The 20022-nt window shown below is 48.8% G+C and overlaps 1 protein-coding gene across 2 annotated transcripts; it reads left to right on the plus strand.

Annotated features, from left to right (window-relative positions):
• The first annotated feature begins 754 nt into the window (after positions 1-754).
• On the plus strand, positions 755-16359 carry TAC1 (tachykinin precursor 1). 2 transcript variants are annotated; one of them, XM_038740844.1, is made up of 6 exons: positions 755-812; positions 1718-1945; positions 4714-4810; positions 6527-6550; positions 12115-12168; positions 15716-16359. In XM_038740844.1, the coding sequence occupies exons 2-6, from the start codon at positions 1820-1822 to the stop codon at positions 15763-15765; spliced, it is 351 nt and encodes a 116-aa protein (XP_038596772.1). In that variant the 5' UTR covers positions 755-812; positions 1718-1819; the 3' UTR covers positions 15766-16359. The 2 variants fall into 2 exon arrangements, with proteins under 2 accessions (XP_038596772.1, XP_038596773.1); XM_038740845.1 differs by having other exon boundaries at positions 763-812; positions 1669-1945.
• Positions 16360-20022: the final 3663 nt, after the last annotated feature.

Raw genomic sequence — 20022 nt, forward strand, 5'->3', positions numbered from 1 at the left:
AGAAAGACAGAAAGAAAGAGGCAAAAAGAGCGACAGAAAGAGGGACAAAGACAAAGGGAGAGATAAAAAGAGACAGAGAGACAATAAAGAGATGGAGAGACAGAAAGAGAGACAGAGACAAAAAGAGATAGAGAGAGAGAAAAAGAGACAGAGAGAGAGAGAAACGGAGAGAAAGACAGAGACAGGGAGACTCAGGCTCCCATGCTCAGAACTTGAGCAAGGGAAACCGAAGAGGACGAGGAAAAAGAGGAGAAGGAAGAAGAGGAGAAAGGAGAAGAGGAGAAGGAAGAAGAGGAGGGGGAGGAAGGAGAAGAGGAGAAAAAGAAGAGGAGGAGGAAGAGCGGAAGAGGAGGAGGAAGAGGGGAAGAGGAGGAGGAGGAGGAGGAAGCAACCGGGAAGGAGCGAAGTGCAAGCCGAGCCCTTTCCTTTCCTCCCCTTCGCCCCTCCCTCCCCCTGGTCCACTTCTCCCCCTCTCCCCCTCCGCATCTCCCCCACTTCTCCCCATCTTCCCCCTTCCCCCTCTCCCCCTCCCCCCCTTTCCCCCCATCTCCCCCACTGCTCCCCATCTGCCCCCATGTCCCCCCGGCATGTTCTGGCCCGGGGAGGAGGAGGGGAGGGGGAGGGGGAGGGGATGGGGAGGGGAGAAAGGCCCCAGGCCTCTCCCCGGCCCCCTCCCCCCGCCCCCGGCCTCGCTATATAAGGGGTCGGGAGCTCCCCACGGCGCCCAGAGCGTACCGCACCGCACAGCACAGCACAGCACCGCACAGCACAGCCCAGCACCGCACCGCCCCCCAACCGCTCTGTCTGCTGCGGTAAGCGCTGGCCCCCCGCCCCCCCGAACCCCCGGACCCCCGGCCGACCCTGCGAGAGCACCCCCTCTTCAAACTGCACCCCGCTCTCCCACAACGCTCCCTTCCCCCGGGACACCGCGCACACACACACACCCCCAAACACACACACACAAACCCCTACCCACCGCCCTCCCGGCACAGCAAGGGAGGGTCCGCGGCCATCCCATCCATCCCATCCCAACCCATCCCATCCCATCCATCCATCCCATCCATCCATCCATCCATCCATTCATCCATCCATCCCATCCCATCCCATCCTATCCCATCCCATCCCATCCATCCCAACCCACCCCACCCCATCCCATCATTCATTCACTCATTCAATCGAATTTATTGAGCGCTTACTGTGTGCAGAACACTGTACTAAGTGCTTGGAAAGTACAAGTTGGCAACATATAGAGACGGTCCCTACCCATCCCATTCATCCATCCACCTCACCCCATCCCGTCCATCCCATCCATCCCATCCCATCCATCCATCCCTCCCCATCCCATCCATCCATCTCACCCCATCCCATTCCGTCCATCCCATCCATCCCCCCATCCTTCCCCACCATCCACCCCTCCAAGCGCACAAACGCACGTGGGACCCGCCCCGCGGGAAGGCTGGACGCCCATCCGTCTACTCGTCCCCCCACCCCAAGGGTCAGGGGTCCCTGGGGCCGGAGGGACGGAGGAGGGAGGGACCCGATGGATGGACATTGGCGGTCCCCGGGATCCGTCCGGCCTCGCAGGGAGGGAGCGGGGGGCTCGGGACCCCAGGGGAGGGTCTCTCCAAGGGGAGAAGGGGTCTCTCTCACAGTCCCTCCTGACCTCAGGACTGGCCGGACACAAGTGGACTGACAGGGCTGATCCCCTCCACCCTAGGCAAACAGACAGACAGTCAAAGGAGCCATCGCCTCCAGCTGCAAGGTGTCCATCTATCCATCCGTCCATCCATCCATCGGTCCCTCAGTCCAGCAGCTGGCCATGAACCTCATCGCCGTGGTCGCCGTCCTGTTCCTCATGTCTGCGCGGGGCTCGGCGGCGGACGAACTGGGCGGCAGCGATGACCCGGGCTACTGGGGGGACTGGGCCGAACCAGACCAGGCCAAGGTGAGGAGGGACCACGGCTGGGGCCCCTGGGGTGGATGCCCACCGCTCAGGGGAAGTGTGAGGGCAGCGCCTGGGAGAGGGCGAGGGGGGCGAAGATGTGGGCGAGACCAAGTCCATCCCCTGTGATAGTGGGAGTGGGGTCTCTCCCAGGCCCTGAAGCACCCAGAGAAAGTGGGAGTCTCTGTCAGGCCCTGGGAGAGGGAGGGAGGGAAGGAGGTTGAGGGGAGGGGTCCCCACCAGGCCCTGGGGTGGGAGGAAGGGAGAGGGAGATAATAAAGCTAATGATAATAATAACAATAATGGTGGTATTTGTTAAGCGCTTACTCTGTGTCAAGCACTGTTCTAAACCCTGGAGGAGATACAAGGTGATCAGTTTGTCCCACATGGGGCTCATAGTCTTAATCCTCATTTTACAGATGAGGGAACTGAGGCACAGAGAAGTGAAGTGGCTTGCCCAAGTTCCCACGATAATAATAATTATGGCATTTGTTAATCAATCAATCATATTTATGGAGCGCTTACTTGTCTATGTGCAGAGCACTGTACTAAGCGCTTGGGAAGTGCAAGTTGGCAACATATAGAGACCGTCCCTACCCAACAGTGGGCTCACAGTCTAGAAGGGGGAGACAGAGAACAAAACCAAACATATTAACAAAATAAAATAAATAGAATAGATATGTACAAGTAAAATAAATAGAGTAATAAATATGTATAAACATATATACATATATACAGGTGCTGTGGGAAGGGGAAGGAGGTAAGACAGGGGGATGGAGAGGGGGGCGAGGGGGAGAGGAAGGAGGGGGCTCTGTCTGGGAAGGCCTCTTTTGTTAAGTGTCTACTATGTGCCAGGGACCGTCCTAAGCCCGGGAGTTGATACAAGCCAATGGGGTTGGACACAGTCCCTGTCCCACGTGGGACTCACAATCTCAATCTCCATTTTCCAGATGAGGTCACTGAGGCCCAGAGAAGTGAAGTGACTTGCTCAGGGTCACACAACAGACAGGCAGAAGCAGCATGGTCTAGTGGTAGAGCCCGGGCTTGGAAGTCAAAGGACGTGGGTCCTAACCCCGACACCACCGCCTGTCTGCTGTTTGACCCTGGGTAAGTCACTTCACTTCTCTGTGCCTCAGTTCCCTCAACTGGAAAATGGGGATGAAGACAGTGAGCCCGGTGTGGGGCAACCTGATCGCCTTATATCTATCCCAGCGCTGAGTACAGTGCTTGGCACATAGTAAGCGCTTAACCAATACTATAATTATTAAATTATTATTATTAAGTGGCAGAGCTGGGATTAGAACTCGTGACCTTCTGACTCCCAGTCCCGGGCTCTAGCCGCCAAGTCATGCTGCTTCTCATGGGGGAGGTCTGGGGTCATTCATTCATTCAATCGTATTTATTGAGCTCTTACTGTGTGCAGAGCACTGTACTAAGCATTTGGGAAGTAAAATCAATCAATCAATCATATTTATTGAGCGCTTACTGTGTGCAGAGCACTGTACTAAGCGCTTGGGAAGTACAAGTTTGCAACATATAGAGACGGTCCCTATCCAACAGCGGGCTCACAGTCTAGCTGTCTTTGCCAGTCCTTGTCAGGCATTCGGGGGAGGAGGGAGCGGGGGCTTCAGCACTTAGAACAGCGCTTGGCACGTAGTAAGCGCTTAACAAATACCATTATTATTATTATGTGAGGGTCCCAGCCCGACAGGGAGATGGGGAAAGGGCGATTTTAGGATGAGCCGAGCAGAGGGGGAGAGGACTGGGTGTAGGGAAAAGGGGGGACAGGCCGGAAGCTTCCTGGATCCCCACCTTTGGCTACACTTCCAGGGAAAAGTTGGCCTCGTTTAGGGGGTGAGGAAGGGGTTGGGGAGAGGGGCTGACCAGACTGGAGCAAATTCCACCGGAATCTGGGGGGGTCCTAGCAGGCTTCTGTCAACCCAATCATTCCTTCATTCGTTTGATCGTATTTATTGAGCGCTTACTGTGTGCAGACCGCTGTACTAAGCCCTTGGGAAAGTACAATACAATACGAGAGAAGCAGCGTGGCTTAATGGCAAGAGCCCGGGCTTGGGAGTGAGGGGACCTGGGTTCTAATCCCAGCTCCGCCATTTGTCTCCTGCGTGACCTTGAGCAAGCCACTTCGCTTCTCTGGACCTCAGTGACCTCATTGGGAAAATGAGGATGAAGACTGTGAGCCTCACGTGGGACAACCTGATGACCTTGTATCTACCTTGCACATAGTAAGCGCTTAATAAATGCCATCATTATTATTATTATTATTATTATTATTATTATTATTATTACCCCAGTGCTTAGAACAGTGCTCGGCACATGGTAAGCGCTTAAGAAATACCAGAATTATGATTATACAACAATAAAGAGTGACAATCCCTGCCCACAACGAGCTCACGGCCTAGAGGAGAGGCGCACCCACCCTCCCTCCTCCTCTTCCTCTTTCTCCCCTTTTCCACAATACGGAGCGGGGAGGAAGGGGGCTGCCCAGGACTTGGAAAGAGGGGAGTATGCAAGTGTGACCCTCCGTCTGTCTCTCTCTGCCCGTCCGACTGTCCACCTGCCATCCCTCGCTCCCCTGTGTGGGTGCTTTTCTGCCACCACTGTCTGTGTTGACCCATTAACCTGGGCCTATTGGCTATGTTTGTCTGCCTGTTGTCCACCTGTCTATCGGCCGTCCACCTCTCTGTCCGCAATCCGCCTGCCGTCCATCCTCCTGTCCGTCCCCGCTCCGCCCGTCCGGCTGCCGCGTCCAGGAGGAGCTCCCAGATGTGTTCGAGCATTTCCTGCAGAGGATGGCCCGCAGACCAAAACCCCAGCAGTTCTTCGGGCTCATGGGGAAACGCGATGCCGGTGAGCTGGGGGTCCCTTTCCCCCCCCATCCCACTCCCCTGAAGCTAAATCCAATGTCTAGCCCCCACCCCCGACCCCCCAGACCCAGTGAACCCCCAACTTCCTGACTCCTTGGGCGCTCACCCCAGGACTTTCTCTAAGGGCCCAGCGCTTAGAACAGTGCCCGCTACATTGTAAGCACCTAAATACTATAAAAAGCAGGAGCTGAGGGGGCAGGGCCAGGCCCCAGGAGACCCGCATCGGGGCCGCCACCGCCCACCCTTGAGCCCATTATCATTTCAGATCACTCCTAGCAAGAGAGGGAAATGTGGTTCAGCACCCCAAAACCCCGTAGGTCTTCGGACTCCTATCCGCTAAACCCTGCTTCACCCCCACAGCTGGGATCCGGAGACTCCCAACCCCTCTGCCCCCTCCACCTAGGATCAGACGAGGGCTTGGGAGTCAGAGGGTCATGGGTTCTAATCCTGCCTCTCCTATTCCTGCTTCCTAGAGAGAAGCAGCGTGGCTCAGTGGAAAGAGCACTGGTTTGAGAGTCAGAGGTCGTGGGTCCTAATCCCGATTCCGCCACTTCATCATCAATCATATTTATTGAGCGCTTACTATGTGCAGAGCACTGTACTAAGCGACTTGCCACTTGTCTGCTGTGCGACTTTGGGCAAGTCGCTTAACTTCTCTGTGCCTCAGTTCCCTCATCTGTAAAATGGGGATTTTCATTCATTCAATCGTATTTATTGAGCTCTTACTGTGTGCAGAGCACTGTACTAAGCGCTTGGGAAGTGCAAGCTGGCAACAGAGAGAGGTGGTCCCTACCCAACAACGAGCTCACAGTCTAGAAGGGGGAGACAGACAACAAAACAAAACATGTGGACAGGTGTCAAGTCATCAGAATAAACAGAAGTAAAGCTAGATGCACATCATTAACAAAATAAATAGAATAGTAAATATGTACAAGTAAAATAGAGTAATAAATATCTGTACAAACATATAGACAGGTGATAATGTGGATGTTAGCAAGGGAAACCCACCCTCCTCCACCTAGTAATCTAATAATATTTAATAGAGACATTGCTAGACCCCAAAGTGGCCTGGCCCACAGTTACTTAAGACTGTGAGCCCCATGGGGACAACCTGATTACCTTGTAACCCCCCCAGCACTTAGAACAGTGCTTGTCACATAGTAAGCGCTTAACAACTGCTACCAGTATTATTAGTATTATTATTTGTCTGCTGTGTGACCTTGGGCATATCACTTCTCTTCTCTGGGCCTCAGTTTCCTCATCTGTAAAATGGGGATTAAGACTGTGGGACAGGGACTGCATCCAACCCAACTATCTCGACTCAATCCCAGCACTTAGAACAGTGTCTGGCACATAGTAAGCCCTTAACAGATACCATCATTATTATTACTAATTATTATTATTACAACCTGCCCCTTCACCCACAAAGCTGGTACCCAGGGGTACCGGCTCCATTGCCCCCACAGTTTAGTACAGTACCTGGCATGTAGTAAGCGCTTAATGAATACCATAATGATATTGCCCAGGGACCCCATCACCCCCACAGAGCTGGCACCGATGCCCAGGAACCGCAAAATAGCAGTCTCCCTTTTCACCAATCCGATTTGAAAGGCAAACGGGGATGTTTTTCTGGATTTTTACTTCGGCAATTACAGAGCGTCAGGAAAGAGTTGCTAACCCTCCTTTCTTTGACTTCTAGGGCCAGGCCAAATCGCTCATAAACGTAAGTTCCAATCCTTTACCTTGGCATTTATCACATTGGCATGCGGATGAAAGGGATTCTCCCACCGCGCCGGTTTTCTGTTCCCCTGGGTGGGTCTGTCATGGGGAGAGGAGGGAAACATTTTTAATGCCCTGAGGGCACCTCGGATCAAGGGGACCCTGAACTTTGGGGGGACCCCCATCTCTCCCGGACTGGGGGGGAGGAGGCTGCTTGGTCAGGGAGAATCCACCAGGACAGACCAAGCAGTCCCCGACCTAACCCCCGATAGAAGCAATCCACCAGTGGCATTTATTGAGCTCTCACTGTGTGCAGAGCACTGTCTAAGCACTTGAGAGAGTTCCATGCAACAGAGTTGGCACTCAATCAATCAATCAATCAATCATATTTATTGAGCGCTTACTGTGTGCAGAGCACTGTGGTAAGCCCTTGGGAAGTACAAGTTGGCAACACATAGATATGGTCCCTACCCGACAGTGGGCTCACAGTCTAGAAGGGGGAAACGGAGAACAAAACATATTAACAAAATAAAATAAATAGAATAGATATGTACAGTAGAATGAATAAATAAATTAATAGAGTAATAAATACGAACAAGCATATATACATATATACAGGTGCTGTGGGGAAGGGGAGGAGGGGGAGAGGAAGGAGGGGGCTTATTGAGTGCTTACTGCATGCAGAGCACTTTACTGAGCATTTGAGAGGGTCTAATACCACTGAGCTGGTATTTAATCAATTAATTGTACTTACTGAGCGCTTAACCTGTGCAGAGCACTGTACTAAGCATTTGGGAGAGTTCAGTATAGCTCCTCCCTGCCCACAAGGGGTTTCCAGTTAAAGAAACTGTTTCACCCTACAGCTTTCAGACAGCCTGGCCTCAGAGCCTTCATTTTAAAAACCCTGAGGGGTGGGGAAGGGGGGGACGGCTTGAAGGAGTAAAGACACGTCCCCTGGCTCTCCAGGAACTTACATAATAATAATCAATAATAATGATGGTATTTGTTAAGCACTTACTCTGTTCCAGGCAATGTACTAAGCGCTGGGGTGGGTATGATCAAATATGGTCGGACACGGTCCCTGTCCCCTGTGGGGCTCGCAGTCTCCGTCCCCATTTTCCAGATGAGGTCACTGAGGCCCAGAGAAGTGAAGTGACTTGCCCAAGGTCACGCAACAGACAAGTGGAAGAGCCAGAATTAGAACCCAGGACCTTCTGACTCCCAGGCACATACGCCAGCCACTATGCCACCGTGTGATGAGAGCAATGCCACTCATTCACATCATTAATGCAACATGGGCTAGTGGAAAGAGCCCGGGCCTGGGATTCGAAGGATAATAATAATAATAATAATTTTGGTATTTGTTAAGTGCTTACTATGTGCCAAGCACTTTTCTAAGCGCTGGGGGAGATACAAGGTATTCAGATTGTCCCACATGGGGCTCACAGTCTTAATCCCCATTTTTCAGTTGAGGTAACTGAGGCACAGAGAAGTTAAATGACTTGCCCGCGGCTAAGTGGCGGAGTCAGGATTAGAACCCATGACCTCTGACTCCCAAGTCCGTGCTCGTTCCACTGAGCCACGCTGCTTCTCTAATCCCAGATCTGCCACTTGTCTGCTGTGTGACCCTGGGCGAGTCACTTCACTTCTCTGGGCCTCAGTTCCCTCATCTGGAAAACGGAGATGAAGAGCATGAGCCCCACGGCGGACAGGGACTGTGTCCAACCCGATTTGCTTGTATCCCCCCCAGCGCTTAGTACAGTGCCTGACATGTAGTAAGCGCTTAACAAATACCACAATTACTATTATTATGACCCTGGGCCTGGGAGTTAGAGGACCTGGGTTCTAGTCCCGGCTCTGCCATTATCCAGCGCTTAGAACAGCGCTTGGCACATAGTAAGCGCTTAACAAAAACCGTCATTATTATTATTATTTGTCTGGTAGGTGACCTTGGGCAAGTTACTTCACTTCTCTGTACCTCAGGTGCCTTAAGCGTAAAATGAGAATGAAACCTGTATATATGTATATATGTTTGTACATATTTATTACTCTATTTATTTTATTTGTACATATTTATTCTATTTATTTTATTTTGTTAATTTGTTTTGTTCTCTGTCTCCCCCTTCTAGACTGTGAGCCCACTGTTGGGTAGGGACCATCTCTGTGTGTTGCCAACTTGTACTTCCCAAGCGCTTGGTACAGTGCTCTGCACACAGTAAGCGCTCAATAAATACGAGTGAATGAATTAATGAATGAAACACCTGTTCTTCAACTCCCTTTTTTAAAAAAAATGGTATTTGTTAAACGCTTACTATGTGTCAAGCACTGCTCTAAGCGCTGGGGTAGATACAAATCAGGTCGGATACGGTCCCTAACCCACATGGGCCTCAAAGTCAAAGTCGAATTGTAAAACAGAGATCATCATCATCATCATCAATCGTATTTATTGAGCGCTTACTATGTGCAAAGCACTGTACTAAGCGCTTGGGAAGTACAAATTGGCAACATATAGAGACAGTCCCTACCCAACAGTGGGCTCACAGTCTAAAAGGGGGAGACAGAGAACAAACACCTGTACTCTCTCCTATTTAAAGTGTGGATGAGGGGTTGTGTCCCAGCGCTTAGAACAGTGCTTGACACATAGTAACCCCTTCACCGATACCAGAATAATAATATAATCTAGAGGGGGTAGGTGAATCCAACCCAGATCTAAACTCGAGGGGGTGTTTTTAGATCAGACCGAATGATTTCACTGGTGTGGATTCCGTTTGGTTTTCAAAACCAGTTTTAAACTGATATTTAACAGGGGGAAGTTCCCTGTAGACTAAAAACTCCTCATGGACAGGGGCGGCATGGCCTATTGGCAAGAACACAGGCCTGGGTGTCAGAGGATGTGGGTTCTAATCTCAGCTCCGCCACTTTCATTCATTCATTCCTTCGATCGTATTTACTGAGCGCTTATTGTGTGCAGAGCACTGTACTAAGCGCTTGGGAAGGACAAATCGGCAACATAGAGAGACGGTCCCTACCCAACAACGGGCTCACAGTCTAGAAGAGGGAGACAGACAACAAAACAAAACACTTGTCTGCTGTGTGAACTTGGACGAGTCATTTCACTTCTTTGGGCCTCAGTTCCCTCATCTGTAAAACGGGGATGAAGACGGTGAGCCCCGTGTGGGACAGGGACAGTGTCCATCCTGATTATCTTGTATCTACCCTAGTGCTTAGAACAGTGCTTGGCACATAGGAAGCGCTTAGCAAATACCATATGCATAATTGTTATTATTACCAACCCTATTGTACTCTCCTAGGTGTTTAGCACAGAGCTCGGCACACAACAACTGCTCAATAAACACCACTGACTGATTGACAAAGACCCTTGGAACAAGCCAAACAGTCGAAGCAATTTTCTAATCTTTGCCTTCTCCATTCATTCATTCAGTGCTATTTATTGAGCGCTTACTGGGTGCCAAGCGCTGTGTCAAACACTTATCCAGCCACGATCATCCAAAGTGAACAGCGTTAGGCAAAAGGATTTTTAAATGGCGCACTCCAACAGTCCCGGAAAGTGTTCCTCTTTCCCAATCTGCTTCTCCCGCTCCTGCTGAGCTAGAAACACACCCTCATTTCTATCGTAGAGTGTGAGATAGGGGCTATGATGACGATGATGATGGTATTTCTTAAGCGCTTACTATGTGCAAAGCACTGTTCTAAGCGCTGGGGGGATACAAGGTGATCAGGTTGTCCCACGGGGGGCTCACAGTTTTTAATCCCCATTTTACAGATGAGGGAACTGAGGCACAGAGAAGTTAAGTGACTTGCCCAAAGTCACAGCTGACAATTGGCGGAGCCGGGATTTGAATCCATGACCTCTGACTCCAAAGCCCGGGCTCTTTCCACTGAGCCACACTGCTTTTCCGCAATCAAGTATTAGCTTGCATCTACCCCAGCGCATTTTAGACTGTGAGCCCACTGTTGGGTAGGGACTGTCTCTCTATGTTGCCAACTTGTACTTCCCAAGCGCTTAGTACGGTGCTCTGCACACAGTAAGTGCTCAATAAATACGATTGATTGATTGGAACAGTGCTTGACACACAGTAAGCGCTTCACAGAAACCAGAATAATGATACAATCTAGAGGGAGGAGATGAATCCAATCCAACCCAGAGAAGCAGCGTGGCTCAGTGGAAAGAGCCCGGGTTTGGGAGTCAGAGGTCATGGGTTCTAATCCTGGCTCCACCACTTGTCAGCTGTGTGACTTTGGGTGAGTCACTTCACTTCTCTGTGCCTCAGTGGCCTCATCTATAAAATGGGGATAAAGACTAAACCCCACGTGGGACAATCTGATCACCTTGTATCCCCCTCAATCAATCAATCAATCATATTTATTAAGCGCTTACTGTGTGCAGAGCACTGTACTAAGCGCTTGGGAAGTACAAGCTGTCAACATATAGAGACGGTCCCTACCCAACAGTGGGCTCCCAGTCTAGAAGGGGGAGACAGAGAACAAAACAAAACATATTAACAAAATAAAATGAATAGAATAGATGTGTACAAGCAAAACAAATAAATATTTTACTCAGAGCTTAGAACAATGCTTGGCACATAGTAAGCACTTAACAAATGCCATTATTATCATCTAAACTCAGCGGGGTGTTTTAAGATTTGATTCTGATTCCGTTGGGATTTCAAAACCAGTTTTAAACTATTTAACAGGAAATTCCAGGCCGAGGCTCCCGATTTGCCAGGGGCCCGTGTGAACTAGTTTTAAACTGATATTTCCTTGTACATATCTATTCTATTTATTTTATTTTGTTAGTATGTTTGGCTTTGTTCTCTGTCTCCCCCTTTTAGACTGTGAGCCCGCTGTTGGGTAGGGACCGTCTCTATATGTTGCCAACTTGGACTTCCCAAGCGCTTAGTACAGTGCTCTGAACACAGTAAGCGCTCAATAAATACGATTGATGATGATGATTTTTAACTGGGAATTCCAGGCCGAGGCTCCCGAGATGAGGGCAGAGATTAGGGAACTGAGGCCCAGAGAAGCGAAGTGACTCACCCAAGGTCACGCAGCAGACGAGTGGCGAAGCAGGATTAGAACCCAGGTCCTTCCGACTCCTAGGCCCGAACTGCATCCGCTAGACCATATTACTCTTGGGTGGTACAGAGAGACACAGCTTCTTCAGAAATCATTATTTCCGAAAACTTGCGTGAAGGAACTGGGCTAGGCTCAGAGAGGGAGGAAGCGAGAGTCTCCATCATATTCTCAGAAAAATTCAAAATTGCTACCATCTGTATCCGTTGAAAATAGCCCCTATTCACCGTGAAATCACGGTGAATTGAAGAGTGTTTTTGGACACTCGAGAGACACTCGCAAAATAGCACTTGTCGATTCTGCTGTTTAATGTATGGCTTTAGGGCCGTTATTTTCCTTTTTTCGCCTTTGCTTAGAAAAGAGAAGATTTAATGTTCTGCCGATGCCTCCGGATGCTTTTTTTTTTTCCCCGCTGTTACCAGCTTGCGGTCTCAAAGTCACACCTGTTAAACCCCCGACAAATGTATTTTTCAGGGCATAAAGCGGAATCTTTCGTCGGACTGATGGGCAAGAGATCGTTAAACTTGGGTATGTATGACTCTCCCCAGGGAAGAAACTCCGTTGCAATCTGCTCTGCCCTGTCTGTCAGAATCATTCATTCAATCATATTTATTGAGCACGTACTGTGTGCAGAGCACTGTACTAGGCGCTTGGAAAGTACAATTTGGAATCATCCATTCATTCAATCGTATTTATTGAGCGCTTACTGTGTGCAGAGCACTGTACTAGGCGCTTGGAAAGTACAATTCGGAATCATCCATTCATTCATTCAATCGTATTTATTGAGCGCTTACTGTGTGCAGAGCACTGTACTAGACGCTTGGAAAGTACAATTCTGAATCATCCACTCATTCATTCAATCGTATTTATTGAGCACTTACTGTGTGCAGAGCACTGCACTAAGCGCTTGGAAAGTACAATTCGGAATCATTCATTCATTCAATCGTATTTATTGAGCACTTACTGTGTGAAGAACACTGTACTAAGCGCTTGGAAAGTACAATTCGGAATCATCCATTCATTCATTCAGTCGTATTTATTGAGCGCTTACTGTGTGCAGAGCACTGTACTAAGCGCTTGGAAAGTACAATTCGGAATCATCCATTCATTCATTCAATCGTATTTATTGAGCACTTACTGTGTGCAGAGCATTGTACTAGGCACTTGGAAAGTACAATTTGGAATCATCCATTCATTCATTCAATCGTATTTATTGAGCACTTACTGTGTGCAGAGCACTGTACTAGGCGCTTGGAAAGTACAATTTGGAATCATCCATTCATTCATTCAATCGTATTTATTGAGCACTTACTGTGTGCAGAGCACTGTACTAAGTGCTTGGAAAGTACAATTCGGAATCATCCATTCATTCAATCGTATTTATTGAGCACTTACTGTGTGCAGAGCACTGTACTAGGCGCTTGGAAAGTACAATTCAGAATCATCCATTCATTCATTCATTCAATCGTATTGAGCGCTTACTGTGTGCAGAGCACTGTACTAGGCACTTGGAAAGTACAATTCGGAATCATTCATTCATTCAATCGCATTTATTGAGCACTTACTGTGTGCAGAGCACTGTACTAGGCGCTTGGAAAGTACAATTCGGAATCATCCATTCATTCATTCAATCGTATTTATTGAGCACTTACTGTGTGCAGAGCACTGTACTAAGTGCTTGGAAAGTACAATTTGGAATCATCCATTCATTCAATTGTATTTATTGAGCACTTACTGCGTGCAGAGCACTGTACTAAGCGCTTGGAAAGTACAATTCGGAATCATTCATTCATTCAATCGTACTTATTGAGCACTTTCTGTGTGCAGAGCACTGTACTAAGCGCTTGGGAAGTACAAGTCAGCAACATCTAGAGACGGTCCCTTCCCAACAACGGGCTCACAGTCTAGAAGGGGGAGGCAGACAACAGAACAAAACGTGTGGGCAGGTGTCAAGTTGCTTAGTACAGTGCTCTGCACACAGTAAGCGCTCAATAAATACGACTGAATGAATGAATGAACAAAGAGAATTAAAGCTAAATGCACATCATTAACAAAACAAATAGAATAGTAAATATGTACAAGTAAAATCAATAGAGTAATAAATCTGTCCAAACATACATACAGGGGCTGTGGGGAGAGGAAGGAGGTAGGGCGGGGGGGATGGGGAGGGGGAGAGGAAAAAGGGGGCTGAGTGTGGGAAGGCCTCCTGGAGGAGGTGAGCTCGCAGTAGGGCCTTGAAGGGAGGAAGAGAGATAGTTTGGTGGATGGGCAGAGGGATTGGGGGCATTCCGGGCCAGGGGGAGGACGGGGGCCGGGGGTCGACGGCAGGACAGGCGAGGATGAGGTACGGTGAGGAGATTGGCAGCGGCAGAGAAATCATGCTGTACACAGACTGCGGTGCTTATAAAAGAGTAAATTGCCACCGTGGCATTGGATCCCAGTGACATGAGGTCGTTGAGGTGGATCTGCCCGCCAGTGACAGAAAAAGAGAGAAGCAGCGTGGCCTAATGGGTAGAGCCCGGGCCTCGGAGTCAGAAGGACCTGGGTTCTAATCCCGGCTCCGCCACCCATCTGCTAGGTGACCGTGGGCGCGTCGCTTCACTTCTCTGGGCCTCAGTTCCCTCATCGGTATTGATCTGTAAGATTGTGAGTCCCATAATAATAATAATGATGGCATTTGTTAAGTGCTTACTATGTGCAAAGCACTGTTCTAAGCACTGGGGGGGGTTACAAGGTGATCAGGTTGTCCAATTCCAATGCTGTAATGATGGCATTTGTTAAGCACTTACTATGTGCAAAGCACCGTTCTAAGTGCTGGGGGGGGGGGTTAGAAGGTGATCAGGTTGTCCCGGGGGGGGGCTCACAGCTTTAATCCCCATTTTCCAGATGAGGTAACTGAGGCCCAGAGAAGTTAAGTGACTTGCCCAAACAGCTGACAGTTGGCAGAGCTGGGATTTGAACCCAGGACCTCTGACTCCAAAGCCCATGCTCTTTCCACTGAGCCACACTGCTTCTCTATCATCATCAATCGTATTTATTGAGCGCTTACTGTGTGCAGAGCACTGTACTATGTGGGACTGTGTCCAACCTGATTACCTGGTACCTACCCCGGCGCTTCGTACAGTGCCTGGCACAGAGTAAGTGCTTAACAAATACCATTTTTTTTTTAAATTAGCTTTGTCAACCCTCAGCCTGGATCGATTGGCAGTTTTCTGTTCTTTATAGCTGGGGAGATAAGCCAAGCCCAGCTTTGCGGGGGCTTTTAGATAATGAAATGTTCAAAAAACCTAAGGATGAAAATGCAAGATGAGTCTCGACTCGTGACTAAACCATTCTGTATTATAATAATTATATCACTGTATTGTATTTATTCAGCCCTTACTATGTGTCAAACCCTGGGATAAACCGCAAGATAATCAGAGCGACCTGGCCCACTGAAGGTTTAAACCGTCTGAACGGAATTTTATTTATTCATTTATTTTATCCCTATTTTCCAGATGAAGAAACTGAGGCCCAGAGAAGTAAAATGACTCCTCCAGGGTTTGGGAGTTAGGACTTCGAGCCTCCAGGCCTCTCCCAAGCGCTCAGTCCAGTGCTCTGCACCTCATAGCTTGTCAGCTTCTATGGAGAAGCAGCATGGCTTAGTGGAAAGAGCCCGATCTTGGAAGTCAGAGGTCATGGGTTCTAATCCCGCCTCCACCACTTATCAGCTGTGTGACTTTGGGCAAGTCCCTTAACCTCTCTTTGCCTCAGTGACCTCATCTGTAAAATGGGGGTGAAGACGGTGAGCCCCATGGGGGACAACCTGATGACCCTGTATCTACCCCCATGCTTGGCACATAGTAAGCGCTAAAAAAGTGCTATAATTATTATTATTATTATTATTGAAGGGTAGGATTCATTCACTCATTCAATCTTATTTATTACGTGCTTACTGTGTTCAGAGCACTGTACTAAGCGCTTGGAAAGTACAATTCAGCAACAGAGACAATCCCTACCCAACGACCGAGGATTCATTAAATACCATCGATCGACTGACCGATTGACAAAACCCCTTCCATCTCCCTTCTCCCAGGGTCGTTCGACAGGACCGTGGCACAGAGCTACGAGAGGAGGCGTAAATAAGGCCGGCAGGGCGACTATGTGTCGACCCTGATTCGTCCTGCTGTCCGACGGAGTGTAATATAAGACGACCCCCGGAAGGAAGAATTATTTATTTCAGGATGACGAGTATCGCTTTGCGTTGTAAATTCAATAAAATGATTATTTTTCTTATTGTGACCAAGATCCCCGTCACGCAAGAGTGTTGCCGTCGTGGCAGGTGACACCTTCGGGCGCAGACCGTAATTCGTGTCCAGCGCCGAGGCCCGGCCGTTCCCAAGCGCTTAGTCCAGTGCTGTGCACACAGTAAGCGCTCTATAAATACGATTGATGATGATGATGAAGCTACTTCGCCACCCAAAGCCACCGTCTCCGTCCGCTTCGACCCCCGGCGAAGAGTGAAGGACGTCGGCCTGCCGTCTCCCTCGTGAATCCCCCGATTTCACGCGTACTGTCGTTCTGGTGATCCCAAATATATCTGTCTTTCTGCAGCATGCTTCATGTTTTGTGGCTGTTTTTCCCGGAGAGCGAGATGTCCGCGTGACGCTGCCCGGGGCTTCGTTTCCTAGGCTCACCTTTTACGGGAGCAATAGTTTTAAATAAAGAAGAATGAGGAGATTTTGCAACTTCCTGTCGTTGGGTTCCGCAATCAGTCGCTTCCCGCGGCAATTCCCAGTGTAGCCAAGCTGAAATCCATAGTCGGGGAAGGTGATGAGTTGTGGCTGGAACTGAGCTGGCTTTATTCCACAAGGAGGGGTTTATGACTTTACTGTGTGCAGAGCACTGTACTAAGCGCTTGGGAGTGACCTTTCGTCTGCCTCATCACCAGACCTCCTCCTTCTCTTCCTTCCCCCCCCTCACCCATTTCCAGTATGAACTGTCTTCTTTTTTATGGTATTTATTAAGCGCTTATTACGTTCCAGGCACTGTTCTAAGCGCTGGGGTAGATACAAGGTAATAATAATAATAATGGTATTTGCCAACTTGTACTTCCCAAGCGCTTAGTACAGTGCTCTGCACACAGTAAGCGCTTAATAAATATGATTGATTGATTGATAAGCGCTTACTATGCGTCAAACATTGTTCTAAGTGCTGGGGTGGTGCGGGGGCCGTCTCTATATGTTGCCGACTTGTATTTCCCAAGCGCTTAGTACAGTGCTCTGCACACAGTAAGCGCCCAATAAATACGATTGAATGAATGAATGAACCTAATCCGGTTGGACACAGTCCCTGTCCCACGTGGCGCTCACGCTCTTATCCCCATTTTACAGATGAGGTGACTGAGGCCCAGAGAAGTGACTTGCCCGCGGTCACACAGCCGACGAGCCGGGATTAGAACCCATGACCAGGTAATCAGGTTGGAAACAGTCCGTGCCTCACATGGGGCTCACGATCTTAATCCCCATTTTATGGATGAGATAACTGAGGCACAGAGTAATGAAGTGATTTGGCCCACGCCATTCGGCAGACAAATGGCAGAGCGGGGATAAGAACCGTGACTTTGCCGCTCCCAGGCCTGGGCTCCAGCCACTATGCCATGTACTTACTATGTGCCAAGCACTGTTCTAAGCACTGGGGTACGTACAAGGTCATCAGGTTGGACACAGTCCCTGCCCCAAAGGGGGAAATCACAGTCATAATCCACATTTTATAGACGAGGGAACTAAGGCCCAGAGAAGTGAAATGACTTACCCAAGGTCCTGCAGCAGACGAGTGATGGAGCCGGGACCAGAAAACAGATCCTTCTGACTCCCAGGGCTGGGCTCTATTCATTCATTCATTCAATCAATCGTATTTTTTGAGCGCTTACTGTGTGCAGAGCACTGTACTAAGCATATGGGAAGAATACTAAATATGTACAAGTAATAATAATAATAATGGCATTTATTAAGCGCTTACTATGTGCAAAGCACTGTTCTAAGCGCTGGGGAGGATACAAGGTGATCAGGTTGTCCCACATTCATTCATTCGATCGTATTTATTGAGCGCTTACTGTGTGCAGAGCACTGTACTAAGCGCTTGGGAAGAATAGTAAATATGTACAAGTAATAATAATAATGGCATTTATTAAGCACTTACTATGTGCAAAGCACTGTTCTAAGCGCAGGGGAGGATACAAGGTGATCAGGTTGTCCCACATTCATTCATTCATTCATTCAATTGTATTTATGGAGCGCTTACTGTGTGCAGAGCACTGTACTAAGCGCTTGGGAAGAATAGTAAATATGTACAAGTAATAATAATAATGGCATTTATTAAGCGCTTACTATGTGCAAAGCACTGTTCTAAGCGCTGGGGAGGACACAAGGTGATCAGGTTGTCCCACATTCATTCATTCATTCATTCAATTGTATTTATGGAGCGCTTACTGTGTGCAGAGCACTGTACTAAGCACTTGGGAAGAATAGTAAATATGTACAAGTAATAATAATAATAATGGCATTTATTAAGCGCTTACTATGTGCAAAGCACTGTTCTAAGCGCTGGGGAGGACACAAGGTGATCAGGTTGTCCCACATTCATTCATTCGATCGTATTTATTGAGCGCTTACTGTGTGCAGAGCACTGTACTAAGCGCTTGGGAAGAATAGTAAATATGTACAAGCAATAATAATAATGGCATTTATTAAGCACTTACTATGTGCAAAGCACTGTTCTAAGCGCAGGGGAGGATACAAGGTGATCAGGTTGTCCCACATTCATTCATTCATTCAATCATATTTATGGAGTGCTTACTGTGTTCAGAGCACTGTACTAAGCGCTTGGGAAGAATAGTAAATATGTACAAGTAATAATAATAATGGCATTTATTAAGCACTTACTATGTGCAAAGCACTGCTCTAAGCGCTGGGGAGGACACAAGGTGATCAGGTTGTCCCACATTCATTCATTCAATTGTATTTATTGAGCGCTTACTGTGTGCAGAGCATGGTACTAAGAGCTTGGGAAGTACAAGTTGGCAACATATAGAGACAGTCCCTACCCAACAGTGGGCTCACAGTCTTAATCCCCATTTTCCAGATGAGGTAACTGAGGCCCAGGGAAGTGAAGTGACTTGCCCAAAGTCACACAGCTGACAGGTGGCGGAGCTGGGATTCGAAGCCACGACCTCTGACTCCAAAGCCCGGGCTCTTTCCACTGAGCCACGCTGCTTCTCAAATAAAAGTAAAATCAATAGAGTAATAAATCTGTCCAGGCATATATACAGGTGCTGCGGGGAGGGGAAGGAGGTAGGACGGGGGGGATGGGGAGGAGGAGAGGAAAAAGGGGGCTCAGTCTGGGAAGGCCTCCTGGAGGAGGTGAGCTCGCAGTAGGGCTTTGAAGGGAGGAAGAGAGTTTGGTGGATGTGTGAAGGGAGGGCATTCCGGGCCAGGGGGAGGACGTGGGCCGGGGGTCGATGGCGGGACAGGCGAGAACGAGGTACGGTGAGGAGATTAGCGGCGGAGGAGCGGAGGGTGTGGGCTGGGCTGGAGAAGGACAGAAGGGAGGTGAGGTAGGAGGGGGAGAGGGGATGGACGGCTTTGAAGCCAACGGTGAGGAGTTTTTGCTTCATGCGCACGTTGACAGGCAGCCATCCACTAGGCCCGGATGCTCCTCCTTCTTCTTCTTATGGTATTTGTTAAGCACTTACTGTGTGTCAAGCACTGTGCTTGGTAGTGCCTGGCACATAACGCTTAACAAATACCATTATTATTATAACTAAGTACTGAGAAAGACAGAAATTAATCAGGTTGGATACAGTCCCTGTCCCCCATGGGGCTAAGTCTCGGTGTCTGTGAACCTGTTGTTGGGTAGGGACCGTCTCTATATGTTGCCAACTTGTACTTCCCAAGCGCTTAGTCCAGTGCTCTGCACACAGTAAGCGCTCGATAAATACGATTGAATGAATGAATGAATGTCTGCTGTGGGCAGAGAGCTGTAAGGGACACCTCGACTGTGTACTCTCCCAAGTGTTTAATACAGAGGCCAGCGCTCAGTAGGTGCTCAATAGATACCCCAAGTTGATTGGTTGGTTGTGGGGAATTGAATTCAGGGGAGACTGTATTTCTGTATTCCCTTTTAGACTGTGAGCCCACTGTTGGGTAGGGACTGTCTCTATATGTTGCCAGTTTGTACTTCCCAAGCGCTTAGTACAGTGCTCTGCACACAGTAAGCGCTCAATAAATACGATTGATGATGATGATGATGCAGACACATTTGGGAAGCAGCACGGCCTAGTGGAGAGAGGCCGGGCCTCGGAGTCAGAGGGCCTAATCCCAGCTCCGCCACCCGCCTGCTGTG

This window comes from Tachyglossus aculeatus, chromosome 2, assembly GCF_015852505.1.
Source record: "Tachyglossus aculeatus isolate mTacAcu1 chromosome 2, mTacAcu1.pri, whole genome shotgun sequence".
In the NCBI taxonomy this organism is placed as follows: Eukaryota; Metazoa; Chordata; class Mammalia; order Monotremata; family Tachyglossidae; genus Tachyglossus; species Tachyglossus aculeatus.

Coding starts and splice junctions, on each gene's coding strand:
- TAC1 (XM_038740844.1), top strand. CDS start 1,820: ATGAACCTCATCGCCGTGGTCGCCGTCCTGTTCCTCATGTCTGCGCGG. Junction 1,946..4,713: donor CCGAACCAGACCAGGCCAAG/GTGAGGAGGGAC, acceptor TGCCGCGTCCAG/GAGGAGCTCCCAGATGTGTT. Junction 4,811..6,526: donor CATGGGGAAACGCGATGCCG/GTGAGCTGGGGG, acceptor TTTGACTTCTAG/GGCCAGGCCAAATCGCTCAT.